The following is an 18,203-nucleotide window of genomic DNA, read 5'->3' as shown; positions in this document are numbered from 1 at the left end:
CTGTGATGGATGGCAGAGAGCTGGGTCACCTCAAAAGCATGGTAGTGACATTCAGAGTGTCCTTGCTTAAGATGTGGGAATGACAGATAACATTTCAGTATAATCTATGAAAATGTGTCAGAACTGGAAGATGTTTTGACTTTTAGTCCCCCTGCCGCCCTATAGATCCTGCCTGCTTTTAACAACACATCAAAATAATGCTGGAGACAAAACCAATTAAAGAGGCAATGCTTCAACCTGAAGATCTAGGCACAATCACTGAAGTGCCCATGAGCAACATTCCCACAGCAATTGTCCTCATTTATAATATAACTGATTTTTAAGTGTCTCGAGGGCTTCCTTCCTTTTTGATGAAATTCCATACAATTTCCCATCTGTTTAACATAAGGGCATAGATGAGGTTAAATGAAAGAGGACAAGACAGACAGAACTAACAGAAAGAGAGAGACAGAGGAGGGCTGAGACGGCGGGCAGTCAGCTATGAAGGACATGGCCGCAGCAGTTATTTTTAGTTATCAGTTTTCGGAGGCTGTCATTCGGAACATCTCATTAAAGATCAGAAAAAAAAATCGTAATGTTCCATCAAACCATTCAAATCCCAAAACTCAGAGAAAGAAAAGCTGTAGGTCCTGCTGTGCACGCACGCACGCACGCACACACACACACACACACACACACACACACACACACCACACACACACACACACACACCACACACACACACACGCACACACACACACACACACATTTATGTCAGCACCAAATCATTTGAGATAATAATGCTATCAGTACATACATTAGGCAGATCTTTGGTGACCTCTGCAAAAAGGTATCTACTAAATGTCCTATATCAGAGGGGTTGCAGACAGACAGATTAATGTGTTCATGTGCCCACGGGCATTAAGATGCAAGGAAACCCATCTAAGGTGTATTATTTATTCTGTAATGAGAGATTAAACACCAAGATTCATTAGCACAATGTGGACACAGTAAATCAGATACTTGAGGAGGATGCCATCACTAGTAAAGTCGTTAAACTTAATAACAAATTCATGTCTTATTCATGCTAAGTGCCTAATGCAACAATTCACAATGAAGGCAATTCAAAGTACTAATACATGACATTCTGTAGTTCATTTGTATACTGTTGTTCAGTTGTTGTTGAAGTAAAAGACATAACAACAACACACGGAAAAGTGCAATTATTAAAGTGAAAGATTTAATTATATCTTCAGTTGCATCCAGGAAAATTTGGTAAATTTCTGCTCTTGAAACCGGTTTATTTACCTCAAATGGGCAATTTCTCTCTTTCTGTTTCTTTTTATAGATAATTGCTAAACTTATAGGGGAATCTACAGAGCAGAGTAATTATTAGTTATGTGACATACATACAGTTCGATATATATAGGTATAGCTCATGGTATAGCTGCACTGTACACCCGAGCCATACAATAAAGGGTAAATGCTGCCACCTGTTGGGTTTTTGGTGTAATTGCCGTCTTTGTAGAGCACTGTTGACAATGCTACCTTCATAACTACCGGAAATATTGCAATTAAGCGTAAACTATATATCTGATGCTAAGTTAGCTTTTATGCCTTTTATGTTCTTCCGGGCATAACTGCACAACAGAATTGCTCTACTTATCTCAAATTAAGAAAAACTCTAAATCTAACTTTGTCCTTGGGAGTAATTTTACATTATTGCCTGAGAGATTGTATTTCCCACTGTTAACTTCGGCATTTGAAGGCATATAGCTAGCTAAGTAGCCAAACATGGCGGACACGGATGAGCCGTAAGTAACGTTAGCTGCCGAAGAAACAAGCAAGAAACAGACATTAACTGCCCGAAAGATGCTTTCAAATCTCATTAACCTACGAAAGCACAGCATGAATGAAACTTCTTTTATTCTCTCTTTTTAGGGAGAAGAAAAGAAGGAGAGTAGTGGAGCTGACTGGGAAGTTAGTGATGAATTGGTAGAACTGGCGGAAGGTTTGAGGTTACCAGACAGGAAAGGTTAACGTTAGCTAGCTCAAGAAGCTAATCTGATAGTTGTTGCAAAGAGAGTACACTGACTCTAGGATAGGACAATAAAACAATGACTAGTTGGACATGAGTAGCTAAGTATTCAGTAAAACCTTCATGGCATATTTACCTCTATGCAAAGTTAGAGGTCTTTACTTTAACGTTACCCTCTCACTGTTGACATGTTAGCTATTTACGTAGCCTAGCTGCCGGTGTTGTATCAAATAGTGTTTCCCCGTCGAGATTGTGTTCCCTCTACCGTTAACCGAGGGGAAGGGGGGCTTATGATTTTAATGATTTTAATGGGAATTTTGTGACACACTTTGACACAACATCTGGAGCTGCCCAGGCAAGACAGATACGCAAGAAAACCCCTAATATGCCAGAAATATGCAGTTTTACTCTATTGTCATGGAGGGGTTAAACAACTAAACGCTACACATGTTGGAGCAGACGCTGGAATAGGGCAGACGTCAAAACACAAGTGGGTGTTAATATAGTTCTCTTATGTAGTCTCTTGAAGACTTAAATTAACCTTATTGCTTGATCTGCTGTGAACTGTAAATAGCGCCCTTACTATGTGACAATTAATCCCAGTATTAAATTTAAGTGATTGATTTTTCTTTTTGCATGATCTCAGTAGACTTTGACGTTTTTGTGTAATTTCTAACCATTCAAAACCATCTACCATTAAATACTGCTGACAATACATACTAAATGTACATATTGTTGTCTACAGGATGGTGGTTGATGGGGGCAGTGGACACACCTGCGAGTGGGAGGGGCGGTGGAATCATATCAAAAAGTTTCTGGAAAGGTCTGGGCCCTTCACACATCCTGACTTTGAACCTAGCACAGAGGTAACAATTAAAGGGAGTGGAGTGATACATTTTTTTTTTTCATTTGTCATTTGATCTGTCCTGTGTCATCTTGTATTGTTCTTACATATAATGTTTTTATCATCTCTCACCACAGTCTTTGCAGTTTATGTTAGAAACCTGCAAAATCTTGGTCATTGGTGCGGGTGGTCTGGGATGTGAGTTGCTGAAAGACCTGGTATGATCACTAGAATTATATTTAAAAAATATTTGGAAGGTATAATTTGTCCTTTAATGACTGGCCAACACTTTGTTTGTTTTCGTTCATGTTCTGGCTCAGGCTTTATCAGGCTTTCGCAACATTCATGTTGTTGACATGGACACCATTGATGTGTCAAATCTGAATAGACAGTTCCTCTTCAGGTCAGTACAGTTATGTAAAAAATTAGATGTAACTTTCTTGCTGGTATTATTGATAAAAGTAAAGTTTGAAGCAATCCGATATGTTCTTTAAATGTGTGTGTGATGTTTACCAGGCCAAAAGATGTCGGTCGGCCCAAGGCGGACGTTGCAGCTGATTTCATCAACAGACGCATACCTGGGTGCTGTGTAGTCCCGTATCCTTTTAAATGAACAACCATTGCAAGATTTCAGATGCTTGAAATAAATGCAGTTTTAAAAAAAAAGTCCAAACCACTATCCATAATTAAAATGTCTAAAATGTTGCAAGCAGCTAATGCCGATGTCAGAAATCACAATTTAATAATGTGGAATAGACACTATACTTAATTCTTACGTTGTGAAGCCAAGTGGACATTCTGTCCAAAGATGAATTTCTCCTAAATGCTTTGTGCAGACATTTTAAGAAAATTCAAGACTTGGATGAAACATTCTACAGACGTAAGTATCATTAAGACTATTCAGTCCCAACTTTCCTATGTCTGGTTGAAAGGGTTGTAGTGTTGATACACTCCCAATACCAAATGACACAGACTAAAAAGTCAATCCAAAAGTTAACAAGAGCTAAAAATTCAAGAACACTGATTTTTCAAAACTAAAGAGCTGCTCGACAGCACTCAACTCCCACTCTGTATCGGCTGTGGTTCAGTGGTAGAGCGGTTGCCTGCCAATCGTTATGGTTGGTGGTTCGATCGAGTGTAAGTTCCTTGAACGGCAGCCTTGGCCCCAGTGAATGAATGTGTGTGAATGGTTCCAGTACTATGTAAAAGCACTTTGAGTAGTCGTTAGACTAGAAAAGCGCTATATAAATACAGTCTATTTGCCTCTCACATAGCCACAGATAAGATTTAAATGATAGTACATTAAATTTTTCAGTGCTATAATGAATTATATTTTTGAATCAAGAGATTTTGTTACATCTCTACTGCGTTGACGGGGTCATTATCTGACTTTTGATTTGCATTCCTTCATCTTTCTGTTTACATCTAGAATTCCATATAATTGTCTGTGGACTGGACTCTATAGTTGCCAGGAGGTGGATGAATGGTATGCTGGTAAGTTATAACTTTTCTCTGAAATCCTTTTCACAGTCTTGTATACAGTTTTTATCCTTAATTTTTCTGTGTGCAATGTTGCATTTAATATGGCAACGCTTTCATATATGCTAAGAGGAAAATGTTTTATGTAATCATAAGCAACCCCTCTGTCTTCCTGTGCAGTTGTCTTTACTGGTGTATGAGGATAGTGTCTTAGACCCAGGTTCCATCATTCCTTTAATTGATGGTGGGACCGAAGGCTTTAAAGGCAATGCCAGAGTCATTCTCCCTGGCATGACCGCCTGCATCGACTGTACCCTTGAGCTTTACCCTCCTCAGGTGATGTAGCATTATTTTTTATTTAAAAAAAATAATGTTTACAACCACATGGTCTAACAAAAACAGTTCCTGGTCACTTTGTTGTTTCTAAAATGCACATGTGTTTGTAGATCAACTTCCCCATGTGTACAATAGCCTCCATGCCTCGATTGCCAGAACATTGCATTGAGTATGTCCGGGTGCTGCTGTGGCCCAAAGAGACACCATTTGGAGGTATGAATCACACTGCAGTTATTATTTCTGTTAAATGATCTTTGTCATGTTTAGAACGTTAGTTAAGAATGACTTGAAGCCAGTCCCCTGACTTACTAGACCTTCACAAACAAGTAAACTTACAGGAACACGCCAACTTATTGGGACTTTAGCTTATTCACCGTATCCCCCACATGTAGATAAATCCATACATACTCTTCTCAACTCTGTGCGCGTCGTCCGGCTCCAACTGGCCTACTGCTCCCAATAAGTGACAAAATAACGCTAACATATTCCTATTTACATGTTGTGATTTGTATAGTCACAGCGTGTACAAATAACAAGGTCACATGAGACACAGCCATCTTCTTACCGTATACAAACTGGGAACTATGTTCTCAAAAGACAAAGCACTGAACCTTGGGAGTGGTTGGTGCAACACCTGAAAAACACTGTTGATACTCCTGGTCCTCACCACTGGGCTTCTCGTGTGTTGCTAGCAAATCACTCCACCCAAGTAGCAGAAGTTGCAGTGCTTTGTCTTCTGAGAATATAGTTCCCAGTTAGTATGCAGTTAGAAGATGGCTGTGTCACATGTGACCTTTTTATTTGTACACCCTGTGAGTAAACAAATCACAACATGTAATTAGAAACATGTTGGCATTATTTTGTCACTTATCAGAAGCAGTAGGCTAGTTGGAGATGGTTACCTCCAGCATCTGTGGTAAGCTAGGCTAGCGGTGTGTGCGCCAGACAGAGTTACGACACGCACGGGTGGAGAAGGGTATGTATGAACTTATCTAACTCTGGGGGATACGGTGAATAAGCGCAAGTCCCAATAAGTCGGCATGTTCCGTCTTTGCGTGTGTGTTTCTGTATGTATGTGGATTAGATGGTGTGATCCTGGATGGGGATGACCCAGAACACATCCAGTGGGTGTACCAGAGATCCCTGGAGAGGGCAGCAGATTTCAACATAACAGGAGTCACATACAGACTAACCCAGGGTGAGCACACACAGCACATAGCACAAAAATGGTAAAAAATTGCTACCAACATGTCGTATGGATTTTCACTCTGTATATAACATTAATTTCTCTGATTGTCCATTTTTAGAAGTAAGCAAAAAGCACATTTTCTACATCCTTTTTAAATGTTGCAGGTGTTGTTAAGAGGATAATTCCAGCTGTAGCGTCTACAAATGCTGTCATAGCTGGTAAGTAACTAGTCTGAGTAAATGTGAAGGTGTGTTAGTAGAGAGATGTGGACCTGATTCCTCTATGGAAGATTGTATACCCTGCCATAAAGAGTTAATCATTTCCAAACAGTAGTTAGTATATTGATGTCTTGTAACAAAACTTTATACCCGGATGTAACTGTTTTCTTTACGGATTTTTTTCCTTTTTTACACAGCTGCTTGCGCAACTGAGGTTTTCAAAATAGCATCAAGGTGAGTTTACAGGTTTAAGTGAAGCTCTGTATAAATCATAAATCTTTTCATCAGGCCTCATGATAATACCTTTTGCATCTGCAGTGCCTATATACCTCTTAATAACTACATGGTCTTCAATGATGTTGACGGGCTGTACACCTACACTTTTGAAGCAGAACGAAAGGTTTGTCACAGAATTTCATCTGCCAGCTCATGTTTGCTACTATGGCGAAGTTGCCTTTTTGTACAAAACATGTTTCTTTTCACTTCTGATGCAGGAAAACTGTTCAGCCTGCAGCCAGGTACCTCTGGACTTGCACTTTTCTCCATCTTCCAAACTCCAGGAGATGTTGGACTACCTGACTGAGAGTGCCTCTCTGTAGGTTTAGCTGCCTTCTAATGATATATTAGTAATTACTGCACTGTGACTCCTAACTTAAGTTTAAGGTTTTATTTACTTGTTTGATTTTTAATAGAGCATTACACATTGTCTTCAACAACCAAATTTAAAATATCTTTTCAGACAAATGAAATCCCCTGCTATAACCGCAACAATTGAAGGAAAAAACAAAACATTATATCTACAGGTAACGTACCTCTGGTTTCACACTGTTTTGTGTTTCATTTCATGTGTGTCTGAAATGAGTGCTGATAAAATTAGGCAAACATGGAAGTTTTACTTTGAACTGACTCTCTATTATTTTGTTTTACAGTCTGTCGCTTCAATTGAACAAAGGACTCGGCCAAATCTGTCCAAAACCCTGAAGGGTGAGGTGCTTTATTTAATAAATATTTTGTTTCGTAGAAACAGCAAGGCCATTGAATTGGTGAGATGAATACACTGTAATAAGCTGACTCACCCATGTTATGAACATGTTTTTTCCAGAGCTGGGGCTGACTGACGGACAAGAGCTTGCTGTAGCTGATGTCACCACACCCCAGACCATGTTGTTCAGACTCTGTTTTACCTCATAGGATGAACTCAAGCACTCCAACACAACCAGTTGATGTCATTCTTGTTTCTTGGCCAACTATAACTTGATGCAGAGTATTTAAAATGGCCTAAAAACTAGAGCAGTTTAAAGTGTATTCATTCACCTTGTAAATGAACAGTGTAATTTCATCATTTTAACGTACTTATTGACTAAAGTTTTTTGCACTGAAAAGCCAAAATCATAGTTCATACCTTCTCATCTTATGGTGATACATTGCTTGCAAATGTTGAGGATTTTGGCATTCATGTGTTATTTGCACTACAACCTGAAGCGTGCTGTGTGCAAACAAAGAGACATAAATTGGTTACTTTGGTAAATATGTTCTGTACATGTTTTAGTTTTAAGTATTTTTAATATTTATTTATTTCAACAGTTTTTTTGTTGCAGAAACCACTGAAGTGGTAATCGACAGACACTGATAATGATGTGTGACCTGGAATAAAAATGTTTTTCTTACAAAGTTTCTGTTTTCTTTATGTACCTACGTGAAATTGTGGGAGTGATCAATATCTACTCAGGTATGTAGTAGTATGTAGAATTAGGCCTCAACACATACGATCAACTTTGCTTTAGAGGCCGTTTTTTCCATGCAGCAATATAAACTGAGAATTACATTTGCAAGGTATTGCTAACATCCAAAATGCTCAAAAGCATATCAAATATATTGAGCTAATGTCTGTGTATTACAATTATGTATCCTATAATTAATTGAGCTAAATATCAAATATTTGCGGATTTGACTTTGTTGGCTAGACATACTCATTTTTATTTTTTTCATCATTTAAAAAACAAAAATCCTTAAACCGGATGATGACGTCCTTATGCTACGTGGAAAGGAAGTAGCGAATAGGCTAATGCTAGTGAGGAAACAAGTTGTATCCGACCAAAACAAACGATGACGGCCGAGCAAAGGAGACGAAAAAAGATTGGATTAAACATGGGGATGCTTTTGCTTTGACCGTTGTGGCAGAGTTATATAGCTACGGTATTAGTCATACCTGTATTTCTACATGAGATATGCGATTTTGAATGCCAACTGACCAGTTAGCGAGCTGTTACTGTATTGCGTTACTGGGATAAGTGGAAGCTAGCTAGCTGTCAACAAAGCGTTTCTGGACAGAATAACACCGCAAAATATTGTTCGCTCCAGGTTACCGTTGATAACGACAAATGCAGAAACCGTTCAAGTTGCTCTGCTTTGTGTGGTAACGCCAAATTCCATTTTTAATCCGTTTAAAAATTGACGAACTTGGTGATAGCTAGCTAGCCTAACAGTCAAAATGAGTTGGTTCAACGCATCTCACCTGTCCAGCTTCGCTAAACAAGCTTTAACAACAGCTCAGAAGTCAATCGACCGAGTTTTGGACATCAAAGAAGAGGACCAATGGGGTGACACAGTTGTAAAGCCCTATGATGGTAAGTAGTGTAACATAGGGTGGTAAAAGCTAATGTTGCCATATGCAAATTTTGGATAGCTCCTAAACTGGCACAATTTCTTTTCCGTCAGATGTTACAATACCGGGAAAGCTGTCATTAAGTGGAGGATGGGGGATGACACAGTGGGAAGCACCCCTTGAAGAAAAGACCACCACTCCGCCTTCCTCTGAGGCCATCACCACTCCTGTTACTCGCACAGTTGTGGATGAATCCGAAAACTTTTTTAGTGCCTTTCTGCCACCTGGAGATGTACAAGGTGGCACCAGCACCCAGGTAGTGTCTGTACCCCCTACTAAGTCTCAAATAAGGCCTCAGGAGAAGGAAAAGGAAACCATCGAGGCTGTGGCACAAAAAGAAGTAGAGACTCAAAATTCAAAACCTGCAGATGAGAGTCAAGAGAATCAGACAGTCAGCCAGCCAGATGAGCTTGAGTCCTCACCAACAACACCTTATGCAGACACTATCCTCCTGCAGCCAGTTTCCCCTGCTTCTTCTTCCATCGATCTTCCTTGTAACCCTGACAGTAAAAAAAACAGTGTAAAAACAGATCTTAGCGCTACAGTTTCTGTAGACTCAAAAACAGAGCAGCCACAGACAGCATCAGATCACGAGGTTGAGCAGGATACCATAGATTCATCTGAACCTGCTGCTGTCACTTCTGAGCCTAAGAACTCTACACCCTCTGATCCTTCGCCCTCCCCGTCCTCTAAGGAAGGTCTCATAGAGCATAAAGACTCAAAGGTGGAGGACCGTCAAAATGATACCCCCTCTCCTCCAGTCAGCGCTTTCTCTTCAGGAACCTCTACCACCAGTGACATTGAAGTGCTTGACCATGACTCTGTGTTGAGTGAGAGCTCAGCCAGCTCCAGACAAGAAACAGGGGAGAGCAAGGCTGGCCTTCACCTAATGCAGGGCTCCTTTCAGCTTCTCACTGCCTCCGCCTGTGGAGATTTCCCCCGTCTGGAGGACTATTCTAAACTCACAGAGAGCAGCGGCTCTTCCTCGGATGCATTTGAGCGCATCGATTCATTCAGTGTGCAGTCGTTGGATAGCCGGAGTGTCAGTGAGGTTAACTCGGATGATGAGATTCCTGGGAGTCGGACGCTAGCTTCTGTCACTGCAGGGCCTCCTCCTTTAACAGTGTCATCAGCTGTATGTCAGAATCAGAAAGATGGAGGAGTGGAGAAGGTGGGAGAGGAGGAGGAGGAGGAAGAGGAGAAGGAGGAAGAGGAGGAAGCGGGCTTAACTGAAACAATGAGGGAGCAGTCGCTGGATGAGATGGAGGAGAGTGGACGAAGTGCGACACCTGTTAATAGTGAGCAGCCTGAAGAGTTGACAGAACAGGAACAGGAATCTGAGGCCAACCCACTGTCTGATCCCACCTCCAAAGCTGAAGAACAGATCACTCCTCCAATCACTGAAGAGATGAAAAGTGTCTCAACAGTTCAGATTTTGGAGCTTCAAAAGGTAGCAATTATTATTGGGTTCCTATGTAGCTTGTCGAATCAATTGTGGAGATTTGTTTTATGTACATATTTTACAAATGTTTGTTGGTTTACAAAGTCTATATAGCTTTGTGGTTCATATTGAATACACAAATATTGAGTTTAGTGTTCAACTTCAAAAACACCCTACCTCCATTATACTGTATATCATCTTTGCAGCAACACTTTGATAAGAAAATATGAGAAATACTTATAGATTAGTTGTGTGTGTATATTAGGCCATGCAAGTCTTAAACTGCTCTAAAAAGTGTGTGGAAATGTAGAGGATATAAGTACAGTAATTAATTAAACTGTAATTCTGCAGTAATCAAAAAGAAACATTTAAAAAGTAACAACACATTTGTTTAGACCAACCCAGTGTTTTGCATAGCCATTAGCGGAATGCAAAATAGAAGTAAATAGCTTTGCTAGACTATCATGTCTTATTTTCATATCTTGAACATTTTGCAGAGCCTGTTGGCCAGTCCAAGACTTTGTGTTTTTTCCCATCTAATAGCTTTATTCCCAATTTTGCCATGTGGCTGAAGAACACTAGTTTGTTTAAAGATATCTGCCAATAATAATACATTTTTGTTCAAAAACATTTGATCAAGTATCAGTATTTCTCAGTCCCAGAATTTGCTATGCTATATGAAGAAGGCAGCCATAGTACTCTTATAATGTATTTAATACCAAACTCTACTTTCCTTAGTATGTTTTACATTTGTAGGCTCTGCTGTGCAACTGCTGTCATAAACACAGTAAGATGTTGTGGACATGTTGTAGGTTATTGACGACTTGTCGGGCCGCCTTGAGAAGAGAGAGTCTCAGCTGCTGGCAGTCAGTAAAGACAAGGCCAGGCTGGAGGAGCAGTGTGACAATCTCAAAGAGTGAGTATATGGCATACACACCTGGTGCACAGTGGCACTGTAAATATTCTTGATAAGAAAGGTCTTTTGATCAGGCAACTAATGTACTGATATCCAGATCAGACAAGGCCACAAAGTAGCCCTGTATTTTTGTTTCTATGAAACTAACAAATTTAATGTTTTATAAACTGTTTATGTATTCATGTAATTACTGTAACTACACTACAGAAATACTGCTGACATTTTAAAGTGATGTTGTCATAATGTTACTGTTAAATGCCTAAAATAGTTAGCCTGGATATCCAGACCGTGCGTGCCCCGTTGATGTTATGATGGACATGTGTTGTGATATTTTAACAAACGATCCGTCAACGGCGAAATAAAAACCTCTTATTTACGAGGCCGGTCTTAAAGACCTTCAGCTTACAGCAGGGTCTCCAAGCATGACTGTCCGAGCAATGAGCTAGCGGCCCCGGCAGGTGCTAGCTGGCTGTCGCATCCCTTTATGGAGATTCTCAACTCTGAAAACTTTGAAGCAAATTGTCAATTCAGGAACAATTTTTGCAAGACTGCCTATATTTGAAATCTAAACAGTTCATTTCTCACCTAAAACGTTCTCAGAAGTGAATTTATTGATGAATAAAATGGCGAAAATTGTTTGAATGGAAGAAGAACACGGATTGAAACGCCAATGGTTGAGGCACGTGTGCATCAATAATAAGTGTCCCTTGGAAACACTTCTGTTGTGGTTTATTGCTTGTGTTTTCTTATTGTTGCAGACTGTGTTCTATTTGTGTGCGTTTTCTTAATGTTGCATGTTGTGGCCTCTCAGGGCCACCGTAGTTTAGCTCGCCTCTGACCCGCCTACATCAGATACACCGATGTAATTGGTGCAGCTTGGCTACAAGGGTATAGTTAATGAGCATCATTCCTGAATGCCAGAGTGACTCGCTGAACAAATTAAAATTGTGCTCTCGCAAGAACTCTGGATTTTCAGGATATAAAATAGTCTACTTGTGCAGAGTAAAAGCATGTATAGATTTTGAAAATGAGGTCTTACACTAATGAGTCCATTCATCCTCTAGTGAAGTGATAAGCCTGAGGGAGGAGAGCTCCACTGTTCAGTCCCTAAAAGATGAGTTCACCCAGCGCATAGCCGATGCAGAGAGGAAGGCTCAGCTGGCCTGTAAAGAAAGAGACATAGCCAAGAAGGTAAATCGCATTTTATTGACCCAAGGCTCTAATTTCCTTCTACTCGAAGACTTATATATAAAGTGTCAATGTCTAAGATCACATTTTTCTATGCTACAGGAAATAAAAGGTTTGCGAGAAGAGCTTTCTACACGACTTCACTCCAGCGATACAATGGAGATCATCAAAGAGAAGGAAGAACAGATCATAGGCCTGCTGGAAGAAGGTAATACTACAGTAATTTATGTAGCAGACTATAATAATTCCCTTCAACCAACACACACAATTCTACTCTAGGCAGGCTGTACAGTTCAGAAATCTTTTGACATTGGTCCAGTATTAAGCAAGATTGCTGCAGTTGGCGGAAACACGGTTACGAAAAAAAACAAAAACGGTAGTTACCCTTTACCATAGAGCCAGTTGGAGAATAGGTACCACAGCTGCGTTACTGTGTCTAATTTCATAAAAAGTTGCTGAAGTGCACATAAGGTATTGAACAAAGAGTAGGCATAGGCAAGTGCACTGAGCCGTGAAATACTCATTTGTCGTGTTTTGATTAATGTAATGAATGGATGGAAAAGTGTCGCCACCAAAATTTCAAAGTTATAGCAAATAATTTATTAGGGCTCAAGGAATCATGCATATACAGTACCAACGTTGAAGGAGTAGAGTGTGGGTTTTAAGAACAGCTGGTGACTTTATACCTTGTTACTGAAATTTTGCTCAGACGTATTGTCTCAGCATCTGTGTTGGACTTTACCTAAGTTGAATTAGTAGGTGTTTGTTTCTATTACTCTTAGGTGAAAAATTGTCCAAGCAGCAGCTGCAACACAGCAACATCATCAAGAAACTGCGTGTGAAGGAGAAGGAGAGCGACGCAAGGATGACCAAGCAACAGAGGAAAATCAAGGAGCAGGAGGAGGAGCTCAGGCAACTGCAGCAGGTCAGATTTTTGTACATATTTAAAAATGTCAATTTAACAATGGAAATAATTTTTACCCTGCCATTGTTAAATGACTGCTTTAAAGGAACACGCCACCGTTTGTTGAACTAGGGCTTATCACAGTCTCCCCCTAGCTGTATATAGGTGGGCCAACGCATTTTTTGTCTCAGTGCATGCATTGATTTAGTCCAGTGCAACACCAGCAGCGCCACTACTAGCTTAGCGTAGTGAATGGAATCCTATGTTGCTAATTTTCTTGGCAGATATTGGCTTAGGTCAGCGCTTTGTCTGTGCTTCAACCCAATATAGTCCCAAATTAAGATCTGCCTAGGAAATTGTCTAGTCTTAATCTGCATTGGTATTTGTACTTGTTGTGAATACGCATTGTTGTTGTTGTTGTTGTTGTTTTTTGTTGTAATCGGCAACATAGAATTCAATTTACTACGCTAAGCTAACTAGTGGCGGCGCTGCCGGTATTGCACCGGACTAAAACGATGCATGCAATGAGACAAAAAATGCGTCGGCCCACCTATCTACAGCTAGGGGAGACCGTGATAAGCCTTGTTTCAACAAACGTTGGCGTGTTCCTTTATGCACTTTGAGGTTTGGGGATTTGGGCAGAAGTGGTCACTATACATTTTGAGTCAGAGGAACCTTCTCTTAATTATTTGATTACGTTTTTTCGACCTAGTTTGTTCACTTTAGTGCTGTCTAAATTAAATGTTGAGTTAACATTGGCATTTATGCACATGAATACGTGGATCAATAATGTTTAAAATTTGGGCTAATTTCAGTCAACATATTCAAACTGAAATTAGTTTTGATTGCTTCAGTTAGCAGCATTTTAGTTCTCAAGTTCAGATACTTTGGTTAAATAAGAGGAAGGGAGGTTTACCAGTCAGGGTTTGGTATTGTTCAGAGACACAGTAAATTAGCTTGAGATCATTTTGATGTTTCGTTGTTTGATATGTTTTTGGCTTTTCATTAGAAAAATCACTAATTGCTCTCACCAGATGGGACTTGTTTTTTAGTTTACCACTATTCATTACTGCTATCTCTTTGTCTTCCATTATAAACCTAGGTAAAACACAACTTGTTTTTATTCAAATACTTGCCATTTAGTCCTTTTAGTACTTTTACTGATTATATAGTGTGAGTTATGATTAGCTTAAATAACTATATTGAGTATAATCATGGCTACAATTCAGTTTTTTGGTTTTATGTGTTTAGGTTCTAGAAGGGAAGGAGGAGGTGGAGAGACAGCATAGGGAGAACATTAAGAAGCTGAATGCTGTGGTGGAGCGGCAGGAGAAGGAGCTGGGCAAGCTGCAGGCAGAGTCTGAGGAGCTGCTGGAGAAGAACAGGAGCCTCCAAGCTGCTCTGGACAACTGTTACAAGTAAACAGTAACACACCCTATTGATACTGACACCAAATACTAACAACGAAGAGCGCTTACTGTAAATCTAACTTCAGAAGCTATCAATTTTGTTTTAACATTTCAATATATTATTTCATGGTTGACAGAGTATACAGTGCAGAAGTATTTGGAAAGCAACGCTTTAATTGTGTGGTACTAAAGTTTATTGGATTTGAAATGATGCAACAAAATTAAGATTAAAGTGTTGACTTCCACCTTTAATGTGAGGGTCTTTACGTTGACAATGGGTGAACAGTTTGGGAATTGTAACCAGTTTTATACACAGGTCCCTATCTTGCACCCGGCGCAGTGCAAAGCCCGACGCAAGTGTCTTTGCTAGTTTAAGACCAATGCATTTATCAATTTCTTGGCCAGTGCCCACGTCGTTTAAATAGTAAATGCACTTGCGGCCATCTTTGTGCCCATGGGCGTGCTGGTGTTTAGGTGAATTCTTGGCGTATTGCTATCTTAAGGCAGTGGGAAGTGATCGCGACATTGACTAACAAAAACTTGGTCTAAAGTCAGTAACGCAGCATTTCAGTGTTATTTAAACTGCGCATTAGTAAAATGCGCTTAGGCTCGTCCACAGCGCGTGCACTCTATGTTGTTACACACACACACACAGGGAAGCGCAGCAGCACACACTCCTACAAAAGATTACAAATAATATGTGCAAATGCACCATCATAATAGCAATGCCCCAAGGTCCTAACGCGCCTGGCATTTAAAGGGAATGGGAGATGACACTCTGATTGGTTTATTGCACGTTACGCCCAAACAACACATATGAAATAATGAAGACTCTAGGTACGACCCTTTTGAACCATGGGCCTGGCACACGCTGCTGTCAAACTAGCAAAAGTGGATTTGGACACGTCCCAAACACACCTAAAATAGGGTCTGGTTTTTAAGGGACAGAAAGTAATGATCATACATACAAATAAGCATATACTTAAATAATAAATACACCATTGTCATTCTTTCATTTCAGGTCCAGTGTGGAGAGCCAAACAATAACAAATGTACCACTGTACTTACAAATAGGCACGGCACTGTAATAGGGTCATGATGTTGATGGTCTACTTCTACATCTCTGTTGTCAGGGAACTGGCAGAACTTCACAAGGCACATGTCAGCAGGACCAGTGAGGCTGAAGAAGCAGCTCTTAGCAGGGAAACACAGGCCAAGGAGCAGCTGAGCCTGGCTTATGAGAAGGCTCAGGAGGAGGCCAGGATGCAACAGGAGGCTCTGGCCAATCAGGTAACACAGGCTCATGCTGTAGACATGTCTGTTTGCTATGCATATAAGTAAAGCTCATCAGATCCACTGGGGTTGCTGCTGCACAAGCAACCTAGCCCACCTAGCATACATTAATGTAAAGTTTACACTACAGTAGGCTTTGGTTTATCCTCACTACACTGTAATCCTCCATGGTGAGTCAGTGGTGCAACTATTATTTGCAACTGGTTTTGTTTTATGTGGTGCATGAGATACTGCAGCCGATACCCAAACAATTGCCTATAGTGATTACTCAGTCACACAGGCACGACAAACCCAGGTTTTATTTACCTGCATTTGCCTCCATTCACAAAATCTTAATGCATGGGATACCACCAGAGTTGTAACAGTATATGTTTACAGCATGTTGGTGGTCATTTTGTTGGGCATGCTACCTAAGACAGATAGAAATGGTGAGTTACCTATGTCAATATAGCAGAGACTTTAATGTTTTTAATGCACACTTATTTTGTAATTTATTTAATTTTACACATAGAAAGAAAGTTAGTTGGATAGTAAGAAAGTAAGTAGTAGAAAGTAAGTTGGATGAGTTTCTGATTTAATGTCAAACACTGCCAAGTTTATCAGGACATCCTTTATTACCCATTTTTATATTGTATACAGGTGGCCGATCTGAGACTTGCTCTGCAGAGAGCTGAGCAACAGCAAGCAAGGAAAGAAGATTATTTAAGGGAGGAGATCAGTGAGCTGCAGCAGGTAACATAATATGCTGGTTAGAAGTTGTCCTACCAAGCTAGTTCTCCTTTGACAAGACTCAAAAACAACCATAATTTTATTTAATGCACAGCATTTATTTTCATCTGCCACAGAGGCTTCAGGAAGCAGAGACTAGGAACCAGGAACTCAGTCAGAGTGTTACCTCGGCAACACGGCCCCTACTGCGACAAATTGAGAACTTACAGGCCTCATTGGGCGGACAGACGGCATCCTGGGAAAAACTTGAGAAGAACATCTCTGATAGACTAGGTAAGAGGCAGGATGTGTCAAAAAGCACCAAAATACAGTATTGTGCAAATTGAGCAAAAAGCTTTACATCTTTTTTTGCTCTTTTCAACAGCGGATGCCCATGCACAGCTGGCCGTGGCTGTGGAAAAGGAGCGATCAGCAACAGAAGACCTTCTGTCCATCAAGTCCCAGCTAGCCGCTCTGGAGTCCCAGAATTCCCTGTTACGCCAGGAGAAGGCCCGGCTTCTGGCGCAGCTGGATTCTGAGAAAAACAAGAGAGAAAAACTGGAGGATGAGAGTTGCAGGTGACAAATTACAATTTAAAACTCGCCTACAGAGGATGATAACCCGCCTCACCCTTTTATTCTTTTAATTAAGGAGCTAACCATCAATACGTGCTATATACAGTAGCCGACTCAAAATGGCAGTGTTTTTGTCTTGTCTGTATTTGGTTTTATTTTTGTTCATTGTTTCCAAAAAACATTTGTAGACACCCATTGGAAAAGTTCTGTTTTTATTCTTCTGTTTAGAGTTACATTAAAAACTAACTTTTTTATGGAGTTTTACCATTTTTGTGGGGGAATATGGCATAGGTTTTGGGTAAATAAAAATTTAATTTCCCCTTGTAATGCTAAGCTCCTGAAGTGCTTTTTTTTAACAACAAAAACCCTTTGGGGGGTCAAGTGAAAGGAGAGGCCGGGGGGATTCCCCCCCCCCTCCTGACAGAAGCAGTCATGCGGTCATGCTTTGTGTCACCGGGTTATCTCTTGTGAGAAGTCCTGCTGCTGTGGCTTGGCCAGTGATGCAATGGATGACGCGTCTGACTACGGATCAGAAGATTCTAGATTTGACTCCTGGCTGGCTCGGAATTTCTTTAGCTCTTATTGGAAGGTGTAAATCCATGCATCCTTTTACCCGCGCATGGCTGTGAGAAAGACAATATGAAAATATGACCACTTAATACTGATAGTGATGATTGTTTGTTTTCTCAATGTAGGGAGCATGTTGATTTGGAAAATCTGAGAGGAGAACACATTCGCATGCTAGAAGAGGCCAAGAAAGAAAAGGTATCATTATGCTTCTTCCTACTCTTGTTGTTCTCCTCTATGAAACAACTTCCTCATGTGCCTCTTTTTGCTTTTTCACCAGCTGCTGCTGACCAATCAATTAGAGATGGAGAAAATGAAGGTGGAGCAAGAGAAGAAGAAATGCTACTTGGCACATGAAGCACTCAAGGAAAAGGTTTAGGAGAATTTAAGATGAAGAAGATTATTAATCTTTGGTCTGTTTCATCTCATCAGTTTTTATTCTGTTCCCTAATAG

The 18,203-nt window shown here is 40.3% G+C and overlaps 2 protein-coding genes and 1 long non-coding RNA gene across 9 annotated transcripts in view; 2 read left to right on the top strand and 1 right to left on the bottom strand.

The window, feature by feature from the left end:
• Nucleotides 1–1,568: 1,568 nt before the first annotated feature.
• Nucleotides 1,569–7,754, top strand: uba3 (ubiquitin-like modifier activating enzyme 3). Of its 7 annotated transcripts, none has more exons than XM_032514101.1 (18): nucleotides 1,569–1,793; nucleotides 1,921–2,010; nucleotides 2,761–2,883; nucleotides 2,999–3,079; nucleotides 3,182–3,264; nucleotides 3,378–3,458; nucleotides 3,698–3,741; nucleotides 4,291–4,355; nucleotides 4,521–4,676; nucleotides 4,787–4,889; nucleotides 5,761–5,874; nucleotides 6,030–6,083; nucleotides 6,281–6,317; nucleotides 6,402–6,483; nucleotides 6,578–6,678; nucleotides 6,823–6,886; nucleotides 7,013–7,067; nucleotides 7,186–7,754. In XM_032514101.1, exons 3-18 carry the CDS (start codon nucleotides 2,764–2,766, stop codon nucleotides 7,272–7,274), a joined length of 1,329 nt encoding a protein of 442 aa, XP_032369992.1. In that variant the 5' UTR covers nucleotides 1,569–1,793; nucleotides 1,921–2,010; nucleotides 2,761–2,763; the 3' UTR covers nucleotides 7,275–7,754. The 7 variants fall into 7 exon arrangements, with proteins under 7 accessions (XP_032369992.1, XP_032369991.1, XP_032369990.1 ...); XM_032514100.1 differs by having other exon boundaries at nucleotides 1,921–2,507; nucleotides 2,763–2,883; XM_032514095.1 differs by having other exon boundaries at nucleotides 1,759–1,793; nucleotides 1,921–1,959; nucleotides 2,763–2,883.
• A 365-nt stretch (nucleotides 7,755–8,119) lies between these two features.
• Nucleotides 8,120–18,203, top strand: part of tmf1 (TATA element modulatory factor 1) — a 12,332-nt gene continuing 2,248 nt past the window's right edge. Inside the window, exons 1-13 of the mRNA XM_032513466.1 lie at nucleotides 8,120–8,710; nucleotides 8,802–10,198; nucleotides 11,002–11,105; nucleotides 12,170–12,296; nucleotides 12,396–12,501; nucleotides 13,076–13,218; nucleotides 14,449–14,615; nucleotides 15,740–15,896; nucleotides 16,539–16,631; nucleotides 16,745–16,901; nucleotides 16,993–17,185; nucleotides 17,878–17,947; nucleotides 18,030–18,122. Coding sequence (XP_032369357.1) covers nucleotides 8,575–8,710; nucleotides 8,802–10,198; nucleotides 11,002–11,105; nucleotides 12,170–12,296; nucleotides 12,396–12,501; nucleotides 13,076–13,218; nucleotides 14,449–14,615; nucleotides 15,740–15,896; nucleotides 16,539–16,631; nucleotides 16,745–16,901; nucleotides 16,993–17,185; nucleotides 17,878–17,947; nucleotides 18,030–18,122 — 2,943 coding nt within the window. The 5' untranslated portion in view covers nucleotides 8,120–8,574. The remainder of the gene's footprint in view (nucleotides 8,711–8,801; nucleotides 10,199–11,001; nucleotides 11,106–12,169; nucleotides 12,297–12,395; nucleotides 12,502–13,075; nucleotides 13,219–14,448; nucleotides 14,616–15,739; nucleotides 15,897–16,538; nucleotides 16,632–16,744; nucleotides 16,902–16,992; nucleotides 17,186–17,877; nucleotides 17,948–18,029; nucleotides 18,123–18,203) is intronic.
• LOC116687826 (uncharacterized) overlaps nucleotides 11,932–18,203 on the bottom strand; it is a 17,341-nt gene continuing 11,069 nt past the window's right edge. Inside the window, exon 3 of the long non-coding RNA XR_004331638.1 lies at nucleotides 11,932–12,094. This is a non-coding gene — a long non-coding RNA (uncharacterized LOC116687826). The remainder of the gene's footprint in view (nucleotides 12,095–18,203) is intronic.

Source organism: Etheostoma spectabile, chromosome 4 (assembly GCF_008692095.1).
Source record: "Etheostoma spectabile isolate EspeVRDwgs_2016 chromosome 4, UIUC_Espe_1.0, whole genome shotgun sequence".
NCBI classification, from domain to species: Eukaryota; Metazoa; Chordata; class Actinopteri; order Perciformes; family Percidae; genus Etheostoma; species Etheostoma spectabile.
Note: the sequence above shows the minus strand (reverse complement) of the source record. Positions and strands in the feature narration are given on the sequence as shown.

Bases quoted from the DNA above. Each gene is read 5' to 3' on its own strand.
- uba3 (XM_032514094.1), top strand. From the start codon at position 1,892: ATGAAACTTCTTTTATTCTCTCTTTTTAGGGAGAAGAAAAGAAGGAGA. The intron at 1,960-2,762 runs GTTAGTGATGAA...TGTTGTCTACAG, and splicing joins GTAGTGGAGCTGACTGGGAA to GATGGTGGTTGATGGGGGCA. The intron at 4,356-4,520 runs GTAAGTTATAAC...CTTCCTGTGCAG, and splicing joins GGTGGATGAATGGTATGCTG to TTGTCTTTACTGGTGTATGA.